We start from the raw sequence: 19,800 nt of genomic DNA on the forward strand, positions 1-19,800 counted from the left end.
GGGAAGGACGGTTCATGTCAAGTGTGTGGATAGCCCATCTCACAAGCCTAGGAAAAATTCTGCAAGGCCGTAATTGTTACACCCTTAATTAATGTTGTTGAGGTTTCACCTGGAAGAAGAAAAGTCAATCTGTTAAAAGTTCTTGTAGTCATGCGAAACTAAGGAAATTCATACACACACAAAGGATAGATCATATCTTATCTCAAGAAATTTCTTCACAGGAACGAGTCCTCTCTGTACCTCCACAGGATGCAAGCGGAAGGGGGGTTAATGTAATCACTGAGGGGTTAATGCAATCACTGAGAGTGATAATCGAAGAAATAAAGAGCCATCAAACCCTAGGAGGAAAGAAATGTTTTTCTTTTACCTATAGCAGGGTGGTCATGGAAACCCAGAACTTGGTCCCACCCTCGAGCCCGATGGAAGCCTGGGAAGGGTTTTAAGGACATTTAACATTGCCAAGAGGTAGCTACGAGCTACGAGCAAAGAAATACCATGATTTTCTATCAGAGAATAGCATACTTCCTACTCCACAACCACGTGCATACCAACAAGGGAGAGGGCATAAACCCTTCCATGGGGAAGAAGTCTAGAGATAATAGTGACTTATGCAGTCAAACCCGATTCCCAGAACTTGTATCCAGTCTACTGTGCATAATAATATATCACATTTCTAGAGAAAGTAAGAGGGGTGAACCTCAACACTATGAAGAGATGTTAGTCGACCAAGAATTGTAACAAAATTTAAGAGAAAGGTCAGACTGTAAAGCAACGCACCGAATAAAACATATCACAAGATTATACAAGGCACTCAGATACTCAGGAATGACAAATATTAGGGTGTTAATTCTGCAATTGCAGAGCCATGTTCACCAAGTCAAGAAATTGAATGAGACTGCAAAACCCAATAATTATCCAAAACCCACAACCCAAAATTGAATGAGACCGCAAAACCCAATAATTATCCAAAACCCACAACCCAAAATCGAATGAGACCGCAAAACCCAATAATTATCCAAAACCCAATAATTAGCCAAAACCCACACAGGTAAACACATACACACAGGTAAACAAAGGCACAATTTTCCAATGGAGGCTAAATGTGTTAAAAAACACAGTAAATGTGGCTGGTAGGATAGTGTCCTACCTTTTTTCTCCATGCCAGAAAGCCACAGGAACCCCAGATGCTCAAACAGTAGCTCAGACTGCAACAACCTGCAAAACAACATCAAAATGGTTAGATAGGGACCAAAAATTAGTTAAACAATGAAATTGCAGCTAAGTTATTCAACCACAAACCTGAAAAATCCATTCGGAGCGTGAAACGACCATCTCCAACATCGAGCCGAGTGTAATTAGCCACAGGGATAAAGGCAGACGAATAACGAGCCCATACCACCAGACAGGGAAGAAAAACCAGGTGGAAAAACAACACGAAACAGACAAATACAACCGAACGAGATGAAGAAAGACCACCTTTACTAAACAATAAACCACCACCCAGCACTGCGAAGCCACTACCCACATCACGCACAACAATAATGGTGGTGACTGCCATTGGAGTAGCGACGGTCAACAACTGGCTCTATGAACGGACAAGAACAGGTCCCAAACAGAAATGAACGTTGGAATGAACTACCCACAACGTAATCACTGAATGAAACCCTAAACCCCGCCAAATACCTACCGAATTAGTTTTAGTAGGTAGACAACACATCATTGCATGCATGGGACAGGTGTCGTACAAAACAAGGGTGTGCCACCGTGGCATTGTGGGTGGTTGATGTGGAGGTGTTCGCCTAATGGCGTCCCTCCCCTAAGAGGTGTTTGAGATAATTAAAAAAAAAACTCCACGTGTTATTCCTTTCGTGACATTCAAACATCAAAGCAAGCATTGACTCCATATTGACTCGAAGTGCCTTTTTTTTAGGGCTTGCACACCTCGACATGTAATATAGTGCGCAATTAAAACGATTTTTGACAGAATCGTAGTTAAACGATATTTGTGCGGTTTTTACACTAACGAAGTGCGAAATTTGAGCATTTTTAACAGTTTGACAAATTTGCAATGCAAATTTATTAAAAAGTTTGTTGGCCTTTTTCTCTTGGCCCTTTTCTCACTGGCTCTGCAGGTACTGCAAATCTTTTGATCCTTCCTCAGCTTTGATACTAATTTGATATTGTGGTAGCAGCCACAGAAGAAGCCAATGATTTGGCATCATTAACAGTTGATGAGTTGATGGGATCACTTCTATCACATGAGGCAAGGATAGATAGAAATAAGGATTCCACTTTTTTCTGAGATGTTGTGGTTAGAACTGCTTTTACAATATCCAATCTGGCTATGGAGCAAACATTTCTCCAAAAACTATAACCGGTTGCTACGAGAATCCTTTTGCTACAAGTCTTTCTTTAAATATGTCAATTTCATCGTTCTCATTCAACTTTGTCTTGTATACCCGTTTTACACCAATGAGGTTTTTTTCCTTTGGTAAATCAACCAAATCCCAAGTATCATTCTTTTCAATAGTTTCAATTTCTTCATCCATGGCTTTCACCCAATTTTCATCTCTGATTGCTTCTTCAAACGAAGAAGATTGGAATGACAACAATGCAAAATTTGAACTAACATCCAAATCATCATAAATATCTTTCAGACTTCTCATCCTTCTCTTACCATTGTCCTTCTCTTGGCCCTCTTCTCACTGGCTCTACAGCCACCATGGATCTTGTGATCCTTTCTTAGCTCTAATACCAATTTGATGGAAAAGACCTTCTCAACCACATATATTTCAGTGCCAAGATCAATGGAAGACCATATTCTCCATGCAAGTTTCGTCCTAAGATCCTGCAACAGACCATACCTATCAAGAAATTCATGAATCAAATATAGGGCATTTAATTTGGATCTACTTTAAACAAGAAAAAGAGGCCAACATTTGGTGGCTAATAAAAGTAGATCTATTGAGTGAAAGTAAACCATCGCAGTGACTACACAACATGAAACTTACTAATGTAATAAAACAAAGACATGAAATAAATAGCTTTTTAGTTACATCAATCTAATTTTGTTCAAAACTTTGAAAGATTATATATATATATATATATATATATAATTTTATCAATTTGTTTAATTACATCTAGTGAAAATTGGTAATCCTCGTGAAAACTGAGAGAATTGTATACTTAAGATGATACATATGTCAAATGCTAACAATCTTTTTAATTAAAATAAAAAAATATTTTAATTATTTATAAAGTAAAAAAATTATCATAATAAATACAAAATTAATAATAATGAATAGACAAATCAAATCAATATTACTACCTTTTCAAAAATAATAACAGAAATGTAATTACAAATATATTTTTTAAAGAAAAATAACAACCATAACTGCAAATATAATTTTTGAAAGGTTTCTAAGTGAGAACCCATTCTCCAATTTATACATAGGTAGATATCCAATTTTTTTGCATAGAAAAGTACAGAATCTCTAAATTTAAAACTTTAAAATAAATTTATTAATATATCACCTTATCTTTATTTACCATTTTAGCAACAGGAATATAACTACAAATATAATTTTTATGGAAAAATAACAACCATAACTGCAAATATAATTTCTGAAAACTTTTAAGCGAGAACTACTTTCTCCAATGCCAATTCATACCTACATAACTAAGTACACGTTATGTTCCTATCGATGGAATTATTTTTTCCCTTTGGATTCCTGTCAATGGAATTACAACGAAATTGCTGGTAAATGACACGGCTGCTGTGTTCCCCTTCGGCCACGTTTAACCAGGTCACATAGGGAATGCATTTGGAATTTTTAACGATTTGAGTGGCTCAAAGGAAGGCATTCGGAAGGTTTAGCAAGGAATTTCCATAACTTTTTGGGCAACTCCTCCATCTTGTTAGACTAAGCGTTTTCTTTTTCTTAAGTTTTTCTGTTAGCATATTCTTCTTCTTTTTCTTAGGATCTTGATATATAATCCCTCCCTTACCGATTACAAGCCATGCAAGTCCTTCAGATAAATGCAGTGTCCACCGGCATCTTTTCATTAGGTTGGAGGTCTTAGATGAGATGGTTATGTGCATGGTTTGCCTACTAATTAAATTTGGATGTTTGATAGCTTGTATTTATCTTTTGTTTTTATATATTAATTAAAGTTTTATAAGCAATTGAAATCAATTTTGAGACTGACCCGGAGGCAGAATGCATGGGGTAGGGTTTGATCCGGGAACCCTAGGCCGTAGGCCTAGGTGATGCAGGTGGCGCAGGGAAGGCTCTGTCGGTACGGGGTTTGGAGTAGCTGGCGGATACACCGAGGACGGTTTAGGCGGACAACTGGAGAAGGCGACAGCTGGGGATTAGGACTGCAAGCGTTTTGGTTCCGGAGAACGGGGTTTGCGGTTTACGGCTGTTTTCGGTATTATTCCTTTGCGATTTCTCTGTGGTGGAATCCCTCCTGGCGGTATTTCCTTTGCGGTTTTTTCTTGAAACGGTCAAAACAGAGGCGGTTTCTGCAGCTTCTCATCGGTTTACGGCTGTTAAGGCGGTCTCAGAGTTTTACGGAGAGTATTTACCATGGTAAAACAAAGCGAATCGGTTGATCTTGACCCAGCCCCGGAAGACATTCTTACGGTCTGGGGAAAGGAGGTCACGGAGAAAAATATCAATGAGATCTTAGGGCATTCAGTCAGCCATACGTCCGCATTGTTCCCGGGTGGAGGTCCGTGGCGTTCAAATCCGGCTAAAGGGTTATTGGAAGAAAGTTTGGAGCTCGCTAGCGGTTTCGGAAAAGGAGGCAGGGTTTTGGAGGAGTTAAACCCTCATACAAGGTCGGGCTCGCTGAAAGACAAGATTAGTACCTCGCCAAACAGTAAGTCCCTTTCCCCTTCAAAAATTTTTGTTTCATCGGGCGGTCTTGAGGACATCATCAATTTTTCCCAAAATAAAGGGGTGTGGAGGACTGTGGGGGGTGTTCAGTGTGCTGGGAAAGGTTCGGGAGATAGGAACAGCCATCCGGCTGTTAACAGAACCCTCTTTACAAAAGAATCTTTGCAGAGTTTTTCAAAGGAGGAGGAGGCTCTAGCGGGTTTTTGTAAGTCTTCGAATCCGGGGGTTTCCGCAAACCCTTTTGTTTCTGGAAAGGCGGAGGCAGGCGGCTTTACGGCACCAGGTGAAGCGGGAAGTCCTGTGGAAGGTTTGATTGAAACCCCATCCGGCAATGAGTTTCATCGAATCGTGGAAGATGGAAATTTCCATCAAAGGGATGAAGGAGGTTCGAACCCTGACTCAGGAGGTAGAGAATCAGAGCCGGCACCAGAGAAGGTAGGGGAAAAAAGAAAGAAGGCCAAACCGTGGAAAAAGAAGCGGGTCACAAACTTGGTTCTAGGTATGGACGTTCAGGTCGAGGATGCTCTGGATGTGGCAGAATGTACCCTTGTGGGCAGAGCAAGAGGGAGGTATGTCTCTGGAAAATTTTTAAAGCAGTGGGCAGAGAGTCAGTGGTTGGAGACCCCGGCAAATACTTTCAGGACCGCCACGTTGGTAAAGGGTTGGTTTATGGTTAAATTCGATAGTAAAGAAGCTATGGAGTGGGTCGAGGGGAGAAACTGGGCATTCGGGAATAGGCCTGTCTTTTTTAAAAGATGGTCTCCTCTGTTCGATGCTTCAAAGGAGAAGGTTGACGAAATCCCTGTATGGGTCAGGGCTCCAAATCTACCTCCGTTCTTATGGGTGGACTCAGTCTTTAAGTCAATTGGGAACCATTTGGGCACTTATCTGGATGCTGATAGATCTTTCCTGCATACCTTTGAAAGAGCGGTGGCGAGGATCCTCGTAAGGCTTAATCCGACGGATGGGCTTGCTGAATCAGTTACATTACAGTATAAGGACTATGTTTACGAGCAGACCTTAGATTATGAACTTTTTCCCTTCAGATGCCACCGCTGTCATGAGTACGGGCATTTGGCGAGGGATTGCCCGCTGGGGAAAAGAAGAAGGAAGACGCAGAACAAGGAAGAGGAATGGGAGGGAATGCTGGGGAAATCCGAGGTTCAGGTGGAGGCAAACAGCACTGAGGTAGATCATCAGAAAGAAGATCCTATCCACCAGTCGGAAGAAGGCGTGCCGCGGGAGGAGGAGATTCCGGCTCGTGATGCAGAGGTCCAGCCCCACAAGGAAAAGCCAGAGGCAGCTCTGGTCGCCCCATCTGAGGAAGCCCCATCCGGTATGCAGTCTTCTCCATTAATCTTCTCTGTAAATTCCGAATCTTTTAACGGTGATATAGCGTCGGATTTCCCTATGGTTCCAAATTATGATGATCCTCTACAAAACATTGAATCACTCTCAGAAGCTATTCCTTCTTTAAAACTGAACTGTGAGGATATTTCTAAGAAGAGTCAGGTTTTGGGTAGTTCGTCTTCTGTCCGACATTATAACCTCAGATCTCACAATAAGAGACCCGCTTTCACCCATGATATCCTGGAGACGGTGGGTGGTCTTAGTCCTGAGACGTCTAAGGGCACCTCTAAGAAAGGCAGAGGGCGGAAATCTCTTTTTTCAAAAGCTCAAGTTAAGGCAAAATTTGATGTGGCTGACGGGAAACAAATGTCGATTCCTGGGGCGCTTAGAGCAGCAAAAACCCCTGAGACGGTTATCAAATGATCTGTCTTTCTTGGAATTGCAGGGGTTTAGCTAGTAAACCCAAAAAACTAGCTCTGAAAGATTTAATCACTCGTCACAACCCGGATTTAGTTTTCCTCCAGGAAACCTTGGGCAAAAGTGTTGAAGTTGAAACCATCCTGCGATCCCTCTTTCCGGGTTGGGTTTTCACTGCTCTAGATGCTGCTGGTCATTCTGGAGGGCTTGCCATTGGTTTCAAGGAAGGAAGATTTAAGGTTCAAAATTGTTGGGGTCTGCCCCATGCTCTTGGTATGGAGATCCTCTCTAATGATTTTGATCAGCCTTTTTTGTTTATAAATGTGTATGGACCCTGTCAGGGTAGGGTCCCTTTTTGGAATGACTTTTTTTCTAAAGAGCTGTTAAAAAATAAAAATCTGATAATAGGGGGTGATTTAAATTTCTCTCTGGGGATTGCAGAAGCCTGGGGGCCCTCTGCGAGGGAAGACCCGTTGTCAGATTTTTTCTCAAAAGCTCTTCAGACTTTTAATTTGATTGATGTAAATATTGTAAAGGCTAAACCGACTTGGAGGAACAGAAGAACGGGAGAGGGGAGAATTGCAAAAAGATTGGATCGTTTTCTCATTAATGAATCGCTGGCTTCATATATTCCTCTGTTCAGGCAATGGGTGGGTGAAGGGGGAAACTCGGATCATTTTCCCATCTTCCTTGAATTCTCAAAACCCCCTTCAAAGCCGGCCTCACCTTTCAAATTCAATGCCTCTTGGCTTCAGGAGGAGTCTTTTCAACAGCTTTTCAGGAATACCTGGAGACATCCGGGGCCAAATCCTCCGGATAATAAAGGAGCCCATTTTATGGAGAATTTAAAAAGGCTTAAGAGAGCAACCATTGAATGGGCTTCAGCCAGAAGAAGGAAACAAAATGAGGAGTTGGTTAAAATTGACGAGGCTCTAAGTTTGCTGGAAGATCCTGAAGCTGATGCTTATGTAACCCAGGAGTCGAAAGAAAAAATTTTGGCTTTAGAAAAGAGTAGAGCAAAGATTTTGTTGGACAGAGAAGAGGAGTGGAGGCTGAAAAGTAGGGCCATTTGGTTGAAAGCTGGGGATGAAAATACAAAATTCTTCCATAACTATGCAAAGGGCCGGAAAAATGCAAATACTATATGGAAGATGAAAGATCCTGAAGGAAGGGAGGTGTCTTCCTTTGAGGTTGTTTCTTCCCTGGGTAAGAGCCACTTTCAATCCCTCTTTTCTGATCCTGGGGGGATCTCTTTAGCCGAAATTATCAGAACAGCCCAAGCTTTCCCTAGGTTCGTGGAAGGGGAGGAAGCTGAAAATCTCTATAGGGAAGTGGCTAAGGAGGAAGTAGAGCGTATTATAAAAGCAATGCCAAAAGATAAAAGCCCGGGCCCGGATGGCTGGACTATAGAGCTGTTTTCTCACTTTTTTGATCTTATTGGTGATGAGCTTACTGAAGTTGTGGAGGAATCAAGAAAGAAAGGAGAAATCTATGGCCCTTTTAACTCAACTTTCATTGCCCTCATCCCAAAAAAAGAGAATCCGGATTCTTTTGAAGATTTCAGACCTATCTCCCTTTGCAATACCATATACAAGATTATAGCAAAAATCATTGCGGTACGTCTGAAACCTATTTTATCTGTTTGTATATCAAATGAGCAATTTGGCTTCCTGGACGGCCGGCAAATTCATGAAGCGATAGGGGTGGCCCAGGAAACCATCCACAGCATCAGACAAGCAAAGAAAAAAGGGGCAGTGTTAAAAATTGATCTTTCCAAAGCCTATGACAGGATCAGCTGGTCGTATCTCAGGTTATTATTGACACATCTTGGATTCAAGGTGGAGTTTATAAATTGGATTATGGGGTGCATTACAAATGTAAGTTTCGCTGTATTGATAAATGGGGCTGCCTCTCATTTTTTCAAAAGCCAGCGAGGTCTGAGACAAGGATGCCCTCTTTCTCCTTTGCTTTTCCTCCTGGCTGCTGAAGGCCTCAGTAGACTGATATTAAAAGCCAAGCGATCAGGTTTGCTCACAGGTTTGGAAGTTGTTGTTAACCTTTTCATAACTCATCTCCTATTTGTTGATGATATATTGTTATTCACAAATGGGAATATAAATGAAATAAAAGTTCTTAAAGACATCATTGACCTGTTTCTGAAAGCTACAGGCCTTCAAATCAATCCCAGGAAGTCTCATTTTATCATGGAAGGCTTCAACAGGCAAGAGGAGATTGCAATTACATCCTACTTGCCTTTTGAAACCTGCCATATGGATCAGCCTTTCAAGTACCTTGGGTTTTGGTTAAAGCCGTCGTCTTACCGAAAACAGGATTGGCATTGGTTAGTGGCAAAAATTGAACAAAGGATATCCCACTGGAGCTTCAAGTGGTTGTCAAGAGCTGGTAGATTGACTCTGGTAAATTCTGTTCTCCAAGCCATTCCGGTTTTCTGGGCAGCACTGACATGGATTCCCAAAGGGATTATTCATAAAATCAAGCAGATTTGTAGCAGATTTCTGTGGTCTGGTTCTAAGGAAGACTCAGTGCTTCCCTGGGTAGCTTGGGATAAGATTGCTAGACCAAAGGAGTGGGGTGGGTGGGGAGTAAAGCAGCTCGTGGATTTCAGTCAATCTTTGGCGGCAAAATCAGGCTGGCGAATTGTTAAGGCGGAGAACCTTTGGACTAGAGTAGTCAAAAGGAAATACATTGATCCAGTACCGCTTGAAGACTGGATCAGGAGTCCAAACAAGAAAGGCAGAAATTGCTCGGTCATTTGGAAGGCAACCACTGAGGCGTTTAAAATTATAGAACAAGGCTTAGCATGGCAAGTGGGGAACGGAGAAAATCTGCGGATTGGAAAGGATCCATGGGTAGGGTGCAATGACCTGTTTGCTTTATCTCCTGGTCTGATTGCACACCTTGACGCAAAAGGAATCAAAAGTTTAAATCAGATAGCAAGCATGGAGTTATCGTCCATCTGGGGACAGGCTTGGAAATCAGAAGAGGACTTGGACATCGATCCCATTTGGAGAGCTGAGTGGCGGGGTTTCATCCAGGAACTAAATCGATCAAATGTCAGACTAAAGGACAAACCAGATTCACTGGTTTGGGCACATGCTGAGACTGGTTTTTACTCCCCAAAGGCCGGCTATAACTTCCTGATGAAGAGAAAGGGATGGGACCCCCCGGTTTGGTGGGCGAAGCTTCTGTTTAAACTGAAATGCCCCAAAAAAGCCAGAATCTTTCTATGGTGCGCCTTAAAAAACAAGATTCCTACTTGGGAAATTCTACAAGCTCGCTTCAAGCAGGGGCCGAGTAGATGCCCTTTATGTCTGGTTGCATCTGAATCCATTCCTCACCTATTTTTGGACTGTTCTTTCACTAGACAAGTCTGGGAGGAAACAAAAAAACTTTTGAACATTACCGCGAGATGGGAAGGGGAAGAACTATCTGCTGCTTGGGAATACTGGTGGTCCCACTATCCTGAGAAAAACCTGAGGAACCTTCCTCCTATTCTCTGTTGGGGTATTTGGATTGCCCGGAATGGATGCATTTTTAAAGAAAAAGCCACCCCAGCGGATGTCATTGCAATTCAAGCCTCAGCTATTTTTGCCAGCATTCCTGAACCGGAAAGTCCTTCTTCATCGAACCAGCGAAAGGAATTCATCATCAGAGAAGGCATCCCCTGGGCCTTTTTTGACGGGGCAGCTCAAAACAACTCCACTGGAGCCGGAATTATTATCCATCTAAGTCCCTCACATACATTAAAAGCCTCAGTGGGTCTTGGGATGGGCACAAATAATTTCGCTGAATTATCAGCCCTAAAACTTCTCCTTTGCTGGCTCATTCATAGAAATGTTCTCACAGTTCAGATTTTTGGAGACTCTGCAAATGTTGTAAACTGGGTCAATGGGAAATTTAGATGCAGAAATTATATGTTGATGCCACTGTTAGAAGAAATTCAAAATCTTAAACTTCATTTTAATGTTTTCTCCATTGATCATATTTACAGGGATAAAAATGAAGAGGCAGACAGGTATTCTAAAGCAGGTTTACAGCAGATTCTGGGTTCGTGGAGGATAACAGAGCAGTTTCAGGATCAGATCCGTGTGTCGGATCTTCCCCCATACACATAATATATCTCTTCTTTTTTTTGTCTGAATATGCTTGCAAATGCTCCTGAAGCAGGAGAGACAGTTAATTGTTTTTTGATATTATGCATTGGGTTGTTTTCCTTACAAAAAGGAGACCCAGATACTTTGAGACAGTTTGGACTATTATTTTTTGATATGGCTGTACAGGCCGCGTTCAGGAGAACTTTTAGTCTCTTGTTAAAAGACATGGTTTGAAGGCACCACAGAGGAGATTTGAATATCTCTATGGCTCAAGCAAAATTTTGCTGAATGTTCACTCATTCGATTGTAACTTTTTTATTTTACTAATAGAAAAGTTCGGCTTTTTTCTTCGGAAAAAAAAAAAAAGTTTTATAAACAATTAATAATTTTATTTTTATTGTGTTAGTTATATTTATTATTACTATCCATTGAAAATAAATATTCATTATGGCTATTCATTAATAATCTTATTCTCATTGTGCTAGTTATGTTAGGAGATGTAAAATTTTTGATACTTAATATAGAGTTGATATGTAGTGTTTAAAAAGAAAATATTAATGACAAAAAAAAGTATTCCACGGTGAGCCATAAATAAAATACTTTCATGCCCATATTAAGTAATATAATTTTATATATGCAAAGATCCATCTTAACCCTGAATCTATCAAGTGTCCAGAGGGATCAAATCCCTTGATTTGCAAATATTTATACAAGTTGTGCACTTTAAAAGAGGACAAAGCCTAAAATATTTGATTCCTCTCATCGCTTGATAAATCTAGGGTTAAGGTGAATCTATGCTAGTTCATTTTATATGTGCACACAATTCTTACGAGGATACAAATGTACTCGATACCACTCAGGTCGAGTTCCCATCTAAATAAATTCTCTCTCTTATAGCTTTTGTTTTCCATATTAGAAACAACAAGGCTATAATTCTAGGAGATGAAAGCACTCAGTGTTACAATGGATTATTAGATTTTTGCAAACTTTCATATCTACAACAAGGCTACAATTCTAGGAGATGAAAGCACTCAATCTTACAATAGATTATTAGATTTTTACAAACTTTCATATCTTCATGTTCTTGTGCAATTAGATAAACTATTTATATGGAAAAAAACTACCTTTATGTGCTACTAGTCTAGTTTCCCTAGTGGTTGGCCATTAACCACAAAATGATTTATTGGAATTACACTTAAATTTTATAGTCTATTTTCCATAGTGGTTGGTCATTAGCCACAAAAGGATTTATTGGAATTACAAGTTTAAATTTTGTAGTCTACAAAATCAGAGTGCCCAATGGTTTTCAAAGCTCTAAATCCATTTATGCATTAAAAATGTAATTTAAACAATGAAAAACTACAATCTCATAATGGATTGTATTGTCAGAATATTTTATTGGTACGTTGGTCAAAATGATGTGTAATTTTTTCCATGCTCAACATGTAGTTTATATATATATATATATATATAACCAAAATACAATTATCCTTTTGTGACTACTAGTCTGCCACTAGGGAAACCATACGAGTAGCATAGAAAGGTAGCCTTTGGCTGCATAAAAAGTCTATCCAATGTCACAAAAACATGAAGATATGAGAGTTTGTGAATGTCTAATAGTCTATTGTAAGATTGAGTGCTTTCATCTCCCAAGATTACAACCTTGTTGTTTCTAATATAGAAAACAACAACCATAAGAGAGAGCATTTATTTGGATGGGAAGTTCACTTGAATGGTGTCTAAGTACTTTTGTATCCTCCTCAAAATTGGAGAATTCATATATAAAATCAATGTAAATCCATCTTAATCATAGATGTATCAAGCCTTAAGTGGAATCAAATATCTTTAGGTGTAGACCTCTTTTAAACTGTAAAACTTGAATAAAAATTTGCACATCAAGAGATTTAATCCCCCAGCACTAGATAGTTTCATGTTTAGGATGGATCTATGCTAGTACTTATACATATTTTGTTGTTAATGATGATTATTAACATCCATTAAGATCGATATGGTCTATTGAACCTTAAGAAGGTAAGAGATTACCTAGAATTCTTTAGCATTTTATTTATATGTTCGAAAAGCATTAAGAGAAGCATTTCAATATCACCATAATGTTATTGACTTAAAAGTCAAGAAGGTTAGTAGTGTGACAAATATTTTGAAAAGTAGACCAAATGTGGGTATAAGATAACAATATAAGAGAGTATTTTTCATCTTCAACCCTCGTAATTTCTCAAAGGTGATAGATTCTTTCATCCCATAATGTTTTGGGTATTGACCAATGACAATATCAGTATAAGCTCATGGGAATTTGTTATATATATATATATAGATATATATATATATATATATATATATATATATATATAGATATATATTATTATTATTATTATTATTATTATTATTATTATTATTATTATTATTTCGAAATTGGGGTTGACCCTCCTATGGTCCGGGTAAGATTCACCACATGTCAATTATATATGGATCACAAACAAGCATGTCTCCTTCCTACTAGATGTAATATAAAATATTATTTTAAATGCGACTTATCAACTCCATATTGAATAGTGAAAGAATTACACATCTCCCTCTTCCTAAAAAATAAAAAACCAAATCAAAAATCTTTTACTTTGAATTACATTTTCTCTCTTTATTTTAAAATTTATACAAAATTACATTATTCAAAATAAAAATAAAAATATTTTATTTATGATTAATATTAAAAAATATTATTAATATTTTTAATATTAATATTATTTTACTATCTTTTAATGTAACATTATAATATAATATTATTAAACTATAATATCTCATCTATACTGGAGTGTAAAGTTCCTTTCAATATAATTATAAAACTTCATATTATATTTTAATTTAAATGCCCACCCTATTTTATTTAATCAAATCCATATATTATATAAATAACTAAATAAAAATATGTATTATAAATTACAAAATAAATAAAAATATGTAATAAATTACTCAATAATCATCGAAGTAAAAAATCATAAATTCTATCATCTCAAAAATGTGTGGCTATGAAGATACAACGAATGGTCTCAACTAATTTATTTTTTATGGTTTTAAATTTCAGAGTCTACAAGAATGTGTCCTGAACTAACTGATGCGTTGGAAAGATATTTAAATTTAACATATTATGGAGTTCAACGGAACACTTTTTGTACTATACATATTACAAGTATGTAAAAACGTAGTAGGCTTTGTTTACTGGTTAATTTTATAATTTATTTACATATATTATTAGTTTATAAAGTACCACTGTAAATTAAGGATGATTTTTCAGGTAAATCAATGATGATGGAAATTTGGAAAAATAAGAATTAATGGATTTGCAAAATGATTGAAATATGTATAAAATTTAAATATATATTTTAAGTGTATATTATATTATATAATATAAAGAATAATAGATTTATATGAAAATAGTTTTAGATATGAGATGGAAAGTTATGTTGTCTTTGTGTCTAGGGTTTTAGTCTTAGCTATCAACATTTTTGCCTCTAATGGTATTTTTATAGGGAGGGTACGAGAGGCTTCTTATACAAAGATTTAGTTGCTTTCAAAGTTAATTAGGCTATTTCATGCAAATTCAACAATTCTTCAGCTCACAGACCACATCTGGAGGAAAACCCATCTAATACAACCAACGATGAGGCTACTCGCTACCTCTTAGTAGGAATTTACAGGGTAAGTTCCTCAGATAGAACACCAAAGGACACCACTCACAAACAAATCACAGATCAATACACTAGTATTCTTGATGTGGTTAAAGCCCTCAAAGGGGGAAACAATCCACGACCTGAGCCAATGTGGCCAATTCAGGCAATTTATTAATAAAAGAAAGAAAATTTACATAAGCTTCTCTCATGAACGGTCACCCTACAAATGACCCTCCATGCTCTTTTAATAGAGATCATGGACCAATCGGGTGTTAAGCCACAGATCAGGTGTCAGTAATACCGAGGAGAGAATGAACTATTGGATCACTTAATGTCTAGAACATATCGTGACCGTCAAATTGTAAGTTACAAAAGTACATAGTAAAGAAACACACTTTACCTAACTCTACACTAGACCAAGTTATACTTAACTATTTCCTATGTATCGGAATATACTAACATCCCCCTTAAGAAGAACTTAGGATAGGATTGACGGATGTAAAAATATGACACAATAGGAGAAGGAAGGAGGCATTAGAGCCTATCCCCCCTTAGTGACAACTTCTTGAACTCCAACCATAAATCGAAGTTTAGTAAACTTCGCCTCTATGAGAGCCTTTGTAAAGATGTCTGCAACTTGATCATCGGTTGAACAATAATGCACTTCAAGAACATGGCCATGAATGAGCTTTCTGGTGAAGTGCATGTGTAGTTCAATGTGTTCGCTGTGGTGATGTTGGACTGGATCTTTGCATAGTTGAATGGCACTTTGATTATCACACCAAAGTGTAGTTGGATGCTGCTGCTAAAAGCCAAACTCTGACAGGATCTGACAAAGCCACAAGGCTTCCTTACTAGCTTCTATGACGCCATGATACTTTGCTTTTGCTAAAGAAAGAGAAATGGAACTTTGTTTCTTACATGCCCATGTAATAGGTCCAGAACCAAGAGTGAACACATAACCTGCGGTAGACTTTCGATCATCAGGGTCACCAGCCCAATCAGAATCAGTGAAACCAACCAATAGAGGAGATGCTTCTGCACTGTAATGAATCCCAAACTGAATTGTACCTTGAACATAACGAAATATTGGTTTAACTGCTTTCCAATGAATTTCATGTGGGTTTTGCATAAACCAAGCAATAAGGCCAACAACAAAGGAAAGGTCAGGATAGGTATGGATCAGATACAAAAGTTTTCCTACAAGTTGACGATATAAGGTAGCATCAGTGTCAGAGAAAGTACAGGTGACTAAAAGTTTGACTCCATACTGAAAGGGAGAAGGGGTTGGCTTACAGTCTTCCATGTGAAAGTGGTGTAGAATATCATAGGCATACTTGGACTGGGAAAGGGAAATACCTTCTTTGGATTGCAAGACTTGAAGACCAAGAAAATAATGCAAGTGTCCTAATTCTGTCATTTCAAGCTGCTTTTTAAGGCTAGACTTCACATGGTTTATAAGTTTTGGATCACTACTAGTAAGGATAAGATCATCAACATAAAGAATAAGAATGATAGGAGACTTACCCACTTTCTTGGTGTAGACAATATTGTCAGAATGACACCTAGAAAAGTCTGTATCTAAAAGAAAGCTATTGATTTTGGCATACCAAGCCCTAGGGGCTTGCTTGAGACCATAAAGGGATTTCTTAAGCTGACATACAAAGCTAGAGTCTGTTTGTATAAAGCCAGAAGGTTGTTCCATATAGATTTCTTCATGCAAGTCCCCTTGCAAAAAGGCATATTTAACATCCATCTGATGGACTTCCCATTTGAAAGAGGCAGCAAGGGAAAGAACAAGGCAGATAGAGTTCATTTTGGCAACAGGGGAGAAGGTTTCAGTATAGCCAATGCCTTCAACTTGTTAAAAACCCTTAGCAACTAGACAAGCTTTATGTTTATCAACTTTTCCATCTAGTCCATACTTGGTTCTGTAAAGCCATTTGCATCTAACAAGTTTTTGTCCCTTTGGAAGAGGAACAAGATCCCATATATCATTTGTCAATAATGAACGATATTCTTCATTCATAGCTGCATCCCAATCTGGATGGCCTAAAGCTTCTACAAAGGTGTCAGGATCATAATTCGCTAAAGCTTGAGCCAGTAAATAAGAGGCTCTATCGAATTGAGAACGTGTATGTTGTTGATCTGTAGGATCACCTGCAAGAGCACCTACTGCATCCCGAGTAGCACGGACCCATTTTGGAAGCTGAGGAGTTGAAGGAGGATCCTAAGAAGGTGGGGGAGGATTGTCATCCTCGCTGTCATCATCTGAAGAAGAAATATTTTTAGAAGTAGAAGGGATAGAGAGAGGTGGCACATCCGTCGAACTAGGCTCGTAGGTCAATATATTTTCAACAAACTTTACATCTCTTCTAATGATAACATTTTTGGACTTAAGTGGAATAAGTATATATCCTTTGACATCTTCAGAATATCCAAAAAAAAAAAATCACTGTTAGGTTCTAAGGCTGTATGTTTCTCATATGGAATATGGGCCCATGCTTCACTTCCAAAAACACGAAAGTGACTTACATCTGGTTTAATTGAGCTCCATGCTTCTTCTGGAGTGATATTCTTTAAAACCTTCGTAAAAGTGCGATTTACTATGTAATTTGCACAATTAATTGCTTCTGCCCAAAAATTAGGACTAAGTCCTTTAGATTGAAGCATACAATTAGTGATTTCCTTTAAGGTGTGATTCTTCCTTTCAGCTACACCATTTTGTTGTGGAGTATATGGAACAATATGTTGCATTTCAATTCCATGCTCAGTGCAAAAGTTGATGAATTTGTTGTTAACATATTCTCTGCCATTATCAGATCTTAGCTTAAGAATTTAATGTCCAGATTGTTTCTCAACAAAGGCCTTAAGGGCCAAGAACATGTTAAATACTTCACTTTTTAGTTTTAAGAAGTATACCCAAGTATGTATAGAGAAATCATCAATGAGAGTTAAGAAATACTTGTAGCTAGAGAATGAAGCAACTGGAAGTGGACCACATAAATCACTATGCACAAGCTGTAAAGGGGTTGAGGCGTGCCAAGAGGCACATTTTTCAAAACTATCACGATGACATTTTCTAAGTACACATCCAGAATAAACACCATCTCTGCAAGATACCATAGGAAGACCTGTCACCATATTTTATTTACATATATTTTGAAGGGAGTGATAATTTAAGTGACCAAATCGCTCATGCCAAAGTTTGCTCACTTCATCATTATGAGCAACAAATATCGAGGGAAGAGTTGATGATCCAAAGTTGTTAAACTTATACAACCTTGTAGAATCATCAGCGATGTCAGTAGCTAAAATCTTTCTAGGATCTCTTAGGTCCTTAATTACAACATCATGAGGTGAAAATTCAACGATTTTACCTTCACATGAATGAGTCATCTGATATATAGATAGAAGGTTGCAGGATAAGCTTGGAACACATAATACATCATTAAATTGACCAATTTCTAGATGAATAGTTCCAGTCCCTACAACACTAAGAGATCTATCATCACCAACATTTATATTTTTGGTCTTACAATCATTTAAAAAAGAAAACATGACTTTGTTTTTGGCCATGTGATAATAAGCTCCAGAATCAATGAGCCACTCATGAGAATGAGAAGAAGAAGATACATTTAGTGCATAACCAGACCAAGATTCTTAACAACCACATGCATAAAGTTCGATTCCTGAAGATGAAGTTGAAGTTGAAGAATGCTCCAAATGGATGTTATGCTTCTTCATTGCTGCTTCCAAGGCTTCCATCTCCTTAAAGCATTTGGGTTCTAAGTGGTCATATCGATTACAAAAGTTGCAATGTCTATTAGTCTTCTTCCCTTTTTTTTTATTTTCCTTATCATTTTGTTGAATTTATTTTTCATTTTGAGACTGAAATTGCTTATGACCCTTGTTTGGTTTAGGACCATTCTTTTTAGGATACTGCTTCTTAGGATTCTTTGAATTTGGTTGTTGCTAGGCAACTAAGGCTTTCTTAGAAGAGTTTCCAAGATTAAGAAGACCAAGATGTAAGAATTTTTCTTGTTCTCTTATTAAATAATCACAAAAGGCATCAAGAGAGGGGGACTTGTAGTCTTGTCCTTGAGGAATGAAGGCTTCTCTAGTAGAATGGAAGGTGCAAACAAACACAGAGTAGGTTGGTCCCAACTTAGGAAGAATGGGATAGATAAGGCTACCATCTTCTTTCTTAATCTTAACACCTTCCAAGAGAAGTCTAAGGGTCTTGAACTTGGACAAAAAATCTTCAATGGAAGAAAAATTATTGGGGTCCAACGTAAGCAACTCATTTTCGAGTTAATGGGCTCTAATTTCATTTTTAATCCCAAAAACTTTAGTGAGTTGTTTCATTGCTTCATTAGGGGTATCAAGTTCTGCGATATGGAATCTAAGGTATGGAGAAATAGACATCCTTGTTAACCTACGTGCTTGATCTTGCCTATTTTCCCATTTGGCTTTCTTATCTTCATCTTTAGGTTTAGTTTCTTGGCCTGAGGCTATTCTGTAAAGACCTTTACTTCTTAGTAAATCCACAATGTAGGACCACCATTGGAAGTAGTTGGTGCGATTAAGAATAACTTGGCATGGACTTTCCATTTTAATAGAAACTGAAGCTGTAGACGCTGAAACTAAGTGTTCCAATGGAAATATCTCGAAAAATTAGGTCGACTAAAAAAACAGCTCTGAAAACGGCTTCTGGATGAAGAAGTTATGGATTTTTGAAGAAAAGTTGTTGAAGATGTTGACAAAGTGTGTGAATGTGCGGAAGTGAATGATAATGTTATATTTGAAAAAAATCCCCTCCCTTTCCAAACTTAATCTAATTAGCTCACTTTAAAAAACATTTTACGTGACCCACTTTTATAGATAAGTGAAAGTCACTTTTACAATGGTACTTTATGAGCTATTCACTAAATTGTAACTTAAATAAAAGATAAAGAGACTTTAGAAATATAAGTGACTCACTTTTTATAATAGGTGAGAACACTTTTACATAAAGTAACTTTAAAACATAAGTTAGATTCAACAAAAAGAAAGACTTGAACCCAAGACCTCTATTCTCATAAAGTAGCTTTGGACCAGGTGAGCTAGTTTAAAATGTTAGGACTTTTTGGAAAAGAGGAAGGTTTTTTTTTTTAGACACTGAAGCTTTGGGGTGCGGGCTTACTTGAAAAAACTTTTTTTGTCTACAAACAAAAAACCACACAACCCAACACGGACATGCAAAAAAAACCAAACATTATGGCTTGAAGTTAGCTTTTGTCGGAAACTAAATATTTTCCTCAATGTTTCTGATTTTCCGAGATGACACTA

The 19,800-nt window shown here is 37.9% G+C and overlaps 1 protein-coding gene across 1 annotated transcript in view; it reads left to right on the forward strand.

The window, feature by feature from the left end:
- The first annotated feature begins 4,592 nt into the window (after nucleotides 1–4,592).
- LOC149181715 (uncharacterized) overlaps nucleotides 4,593–19,800 on the forward strand; it is a 51,198-nt gene continuing 35,990 nt past the window's right edge. Inside the window, exons 1-2 of the mRNA XM_089414299.1 lie at nucleotides 4,593–6,665; nucleotides 6,779–10,739. Of these exons, the coding sequence (XP_089270425.1) occupies nucleotides 4,593–6,665; nucleotides 6,779–10,739 (6,034 nt within the window). The remainder of the gene's footprint in view (nucleotides 6,666–6,778; nucleotides 10,740–19,800) is intronic.

This window comes from Pinus tabuliformis, chromosome 3_2 (genome assembly GCF_031772625.1).
Source record: "Pinus tabuliformis cultivar Carrire ecotype Pingquan chromosome 3_2, CPIR1, whole genome shotgun sequence".
Classification (NCBI taxonomy): Eukaryota; Viridiplantae; Streptophyta; class Pinopsida; order Pinales; family Pinaceae; genus Pinus; species Pinus tabuliformis.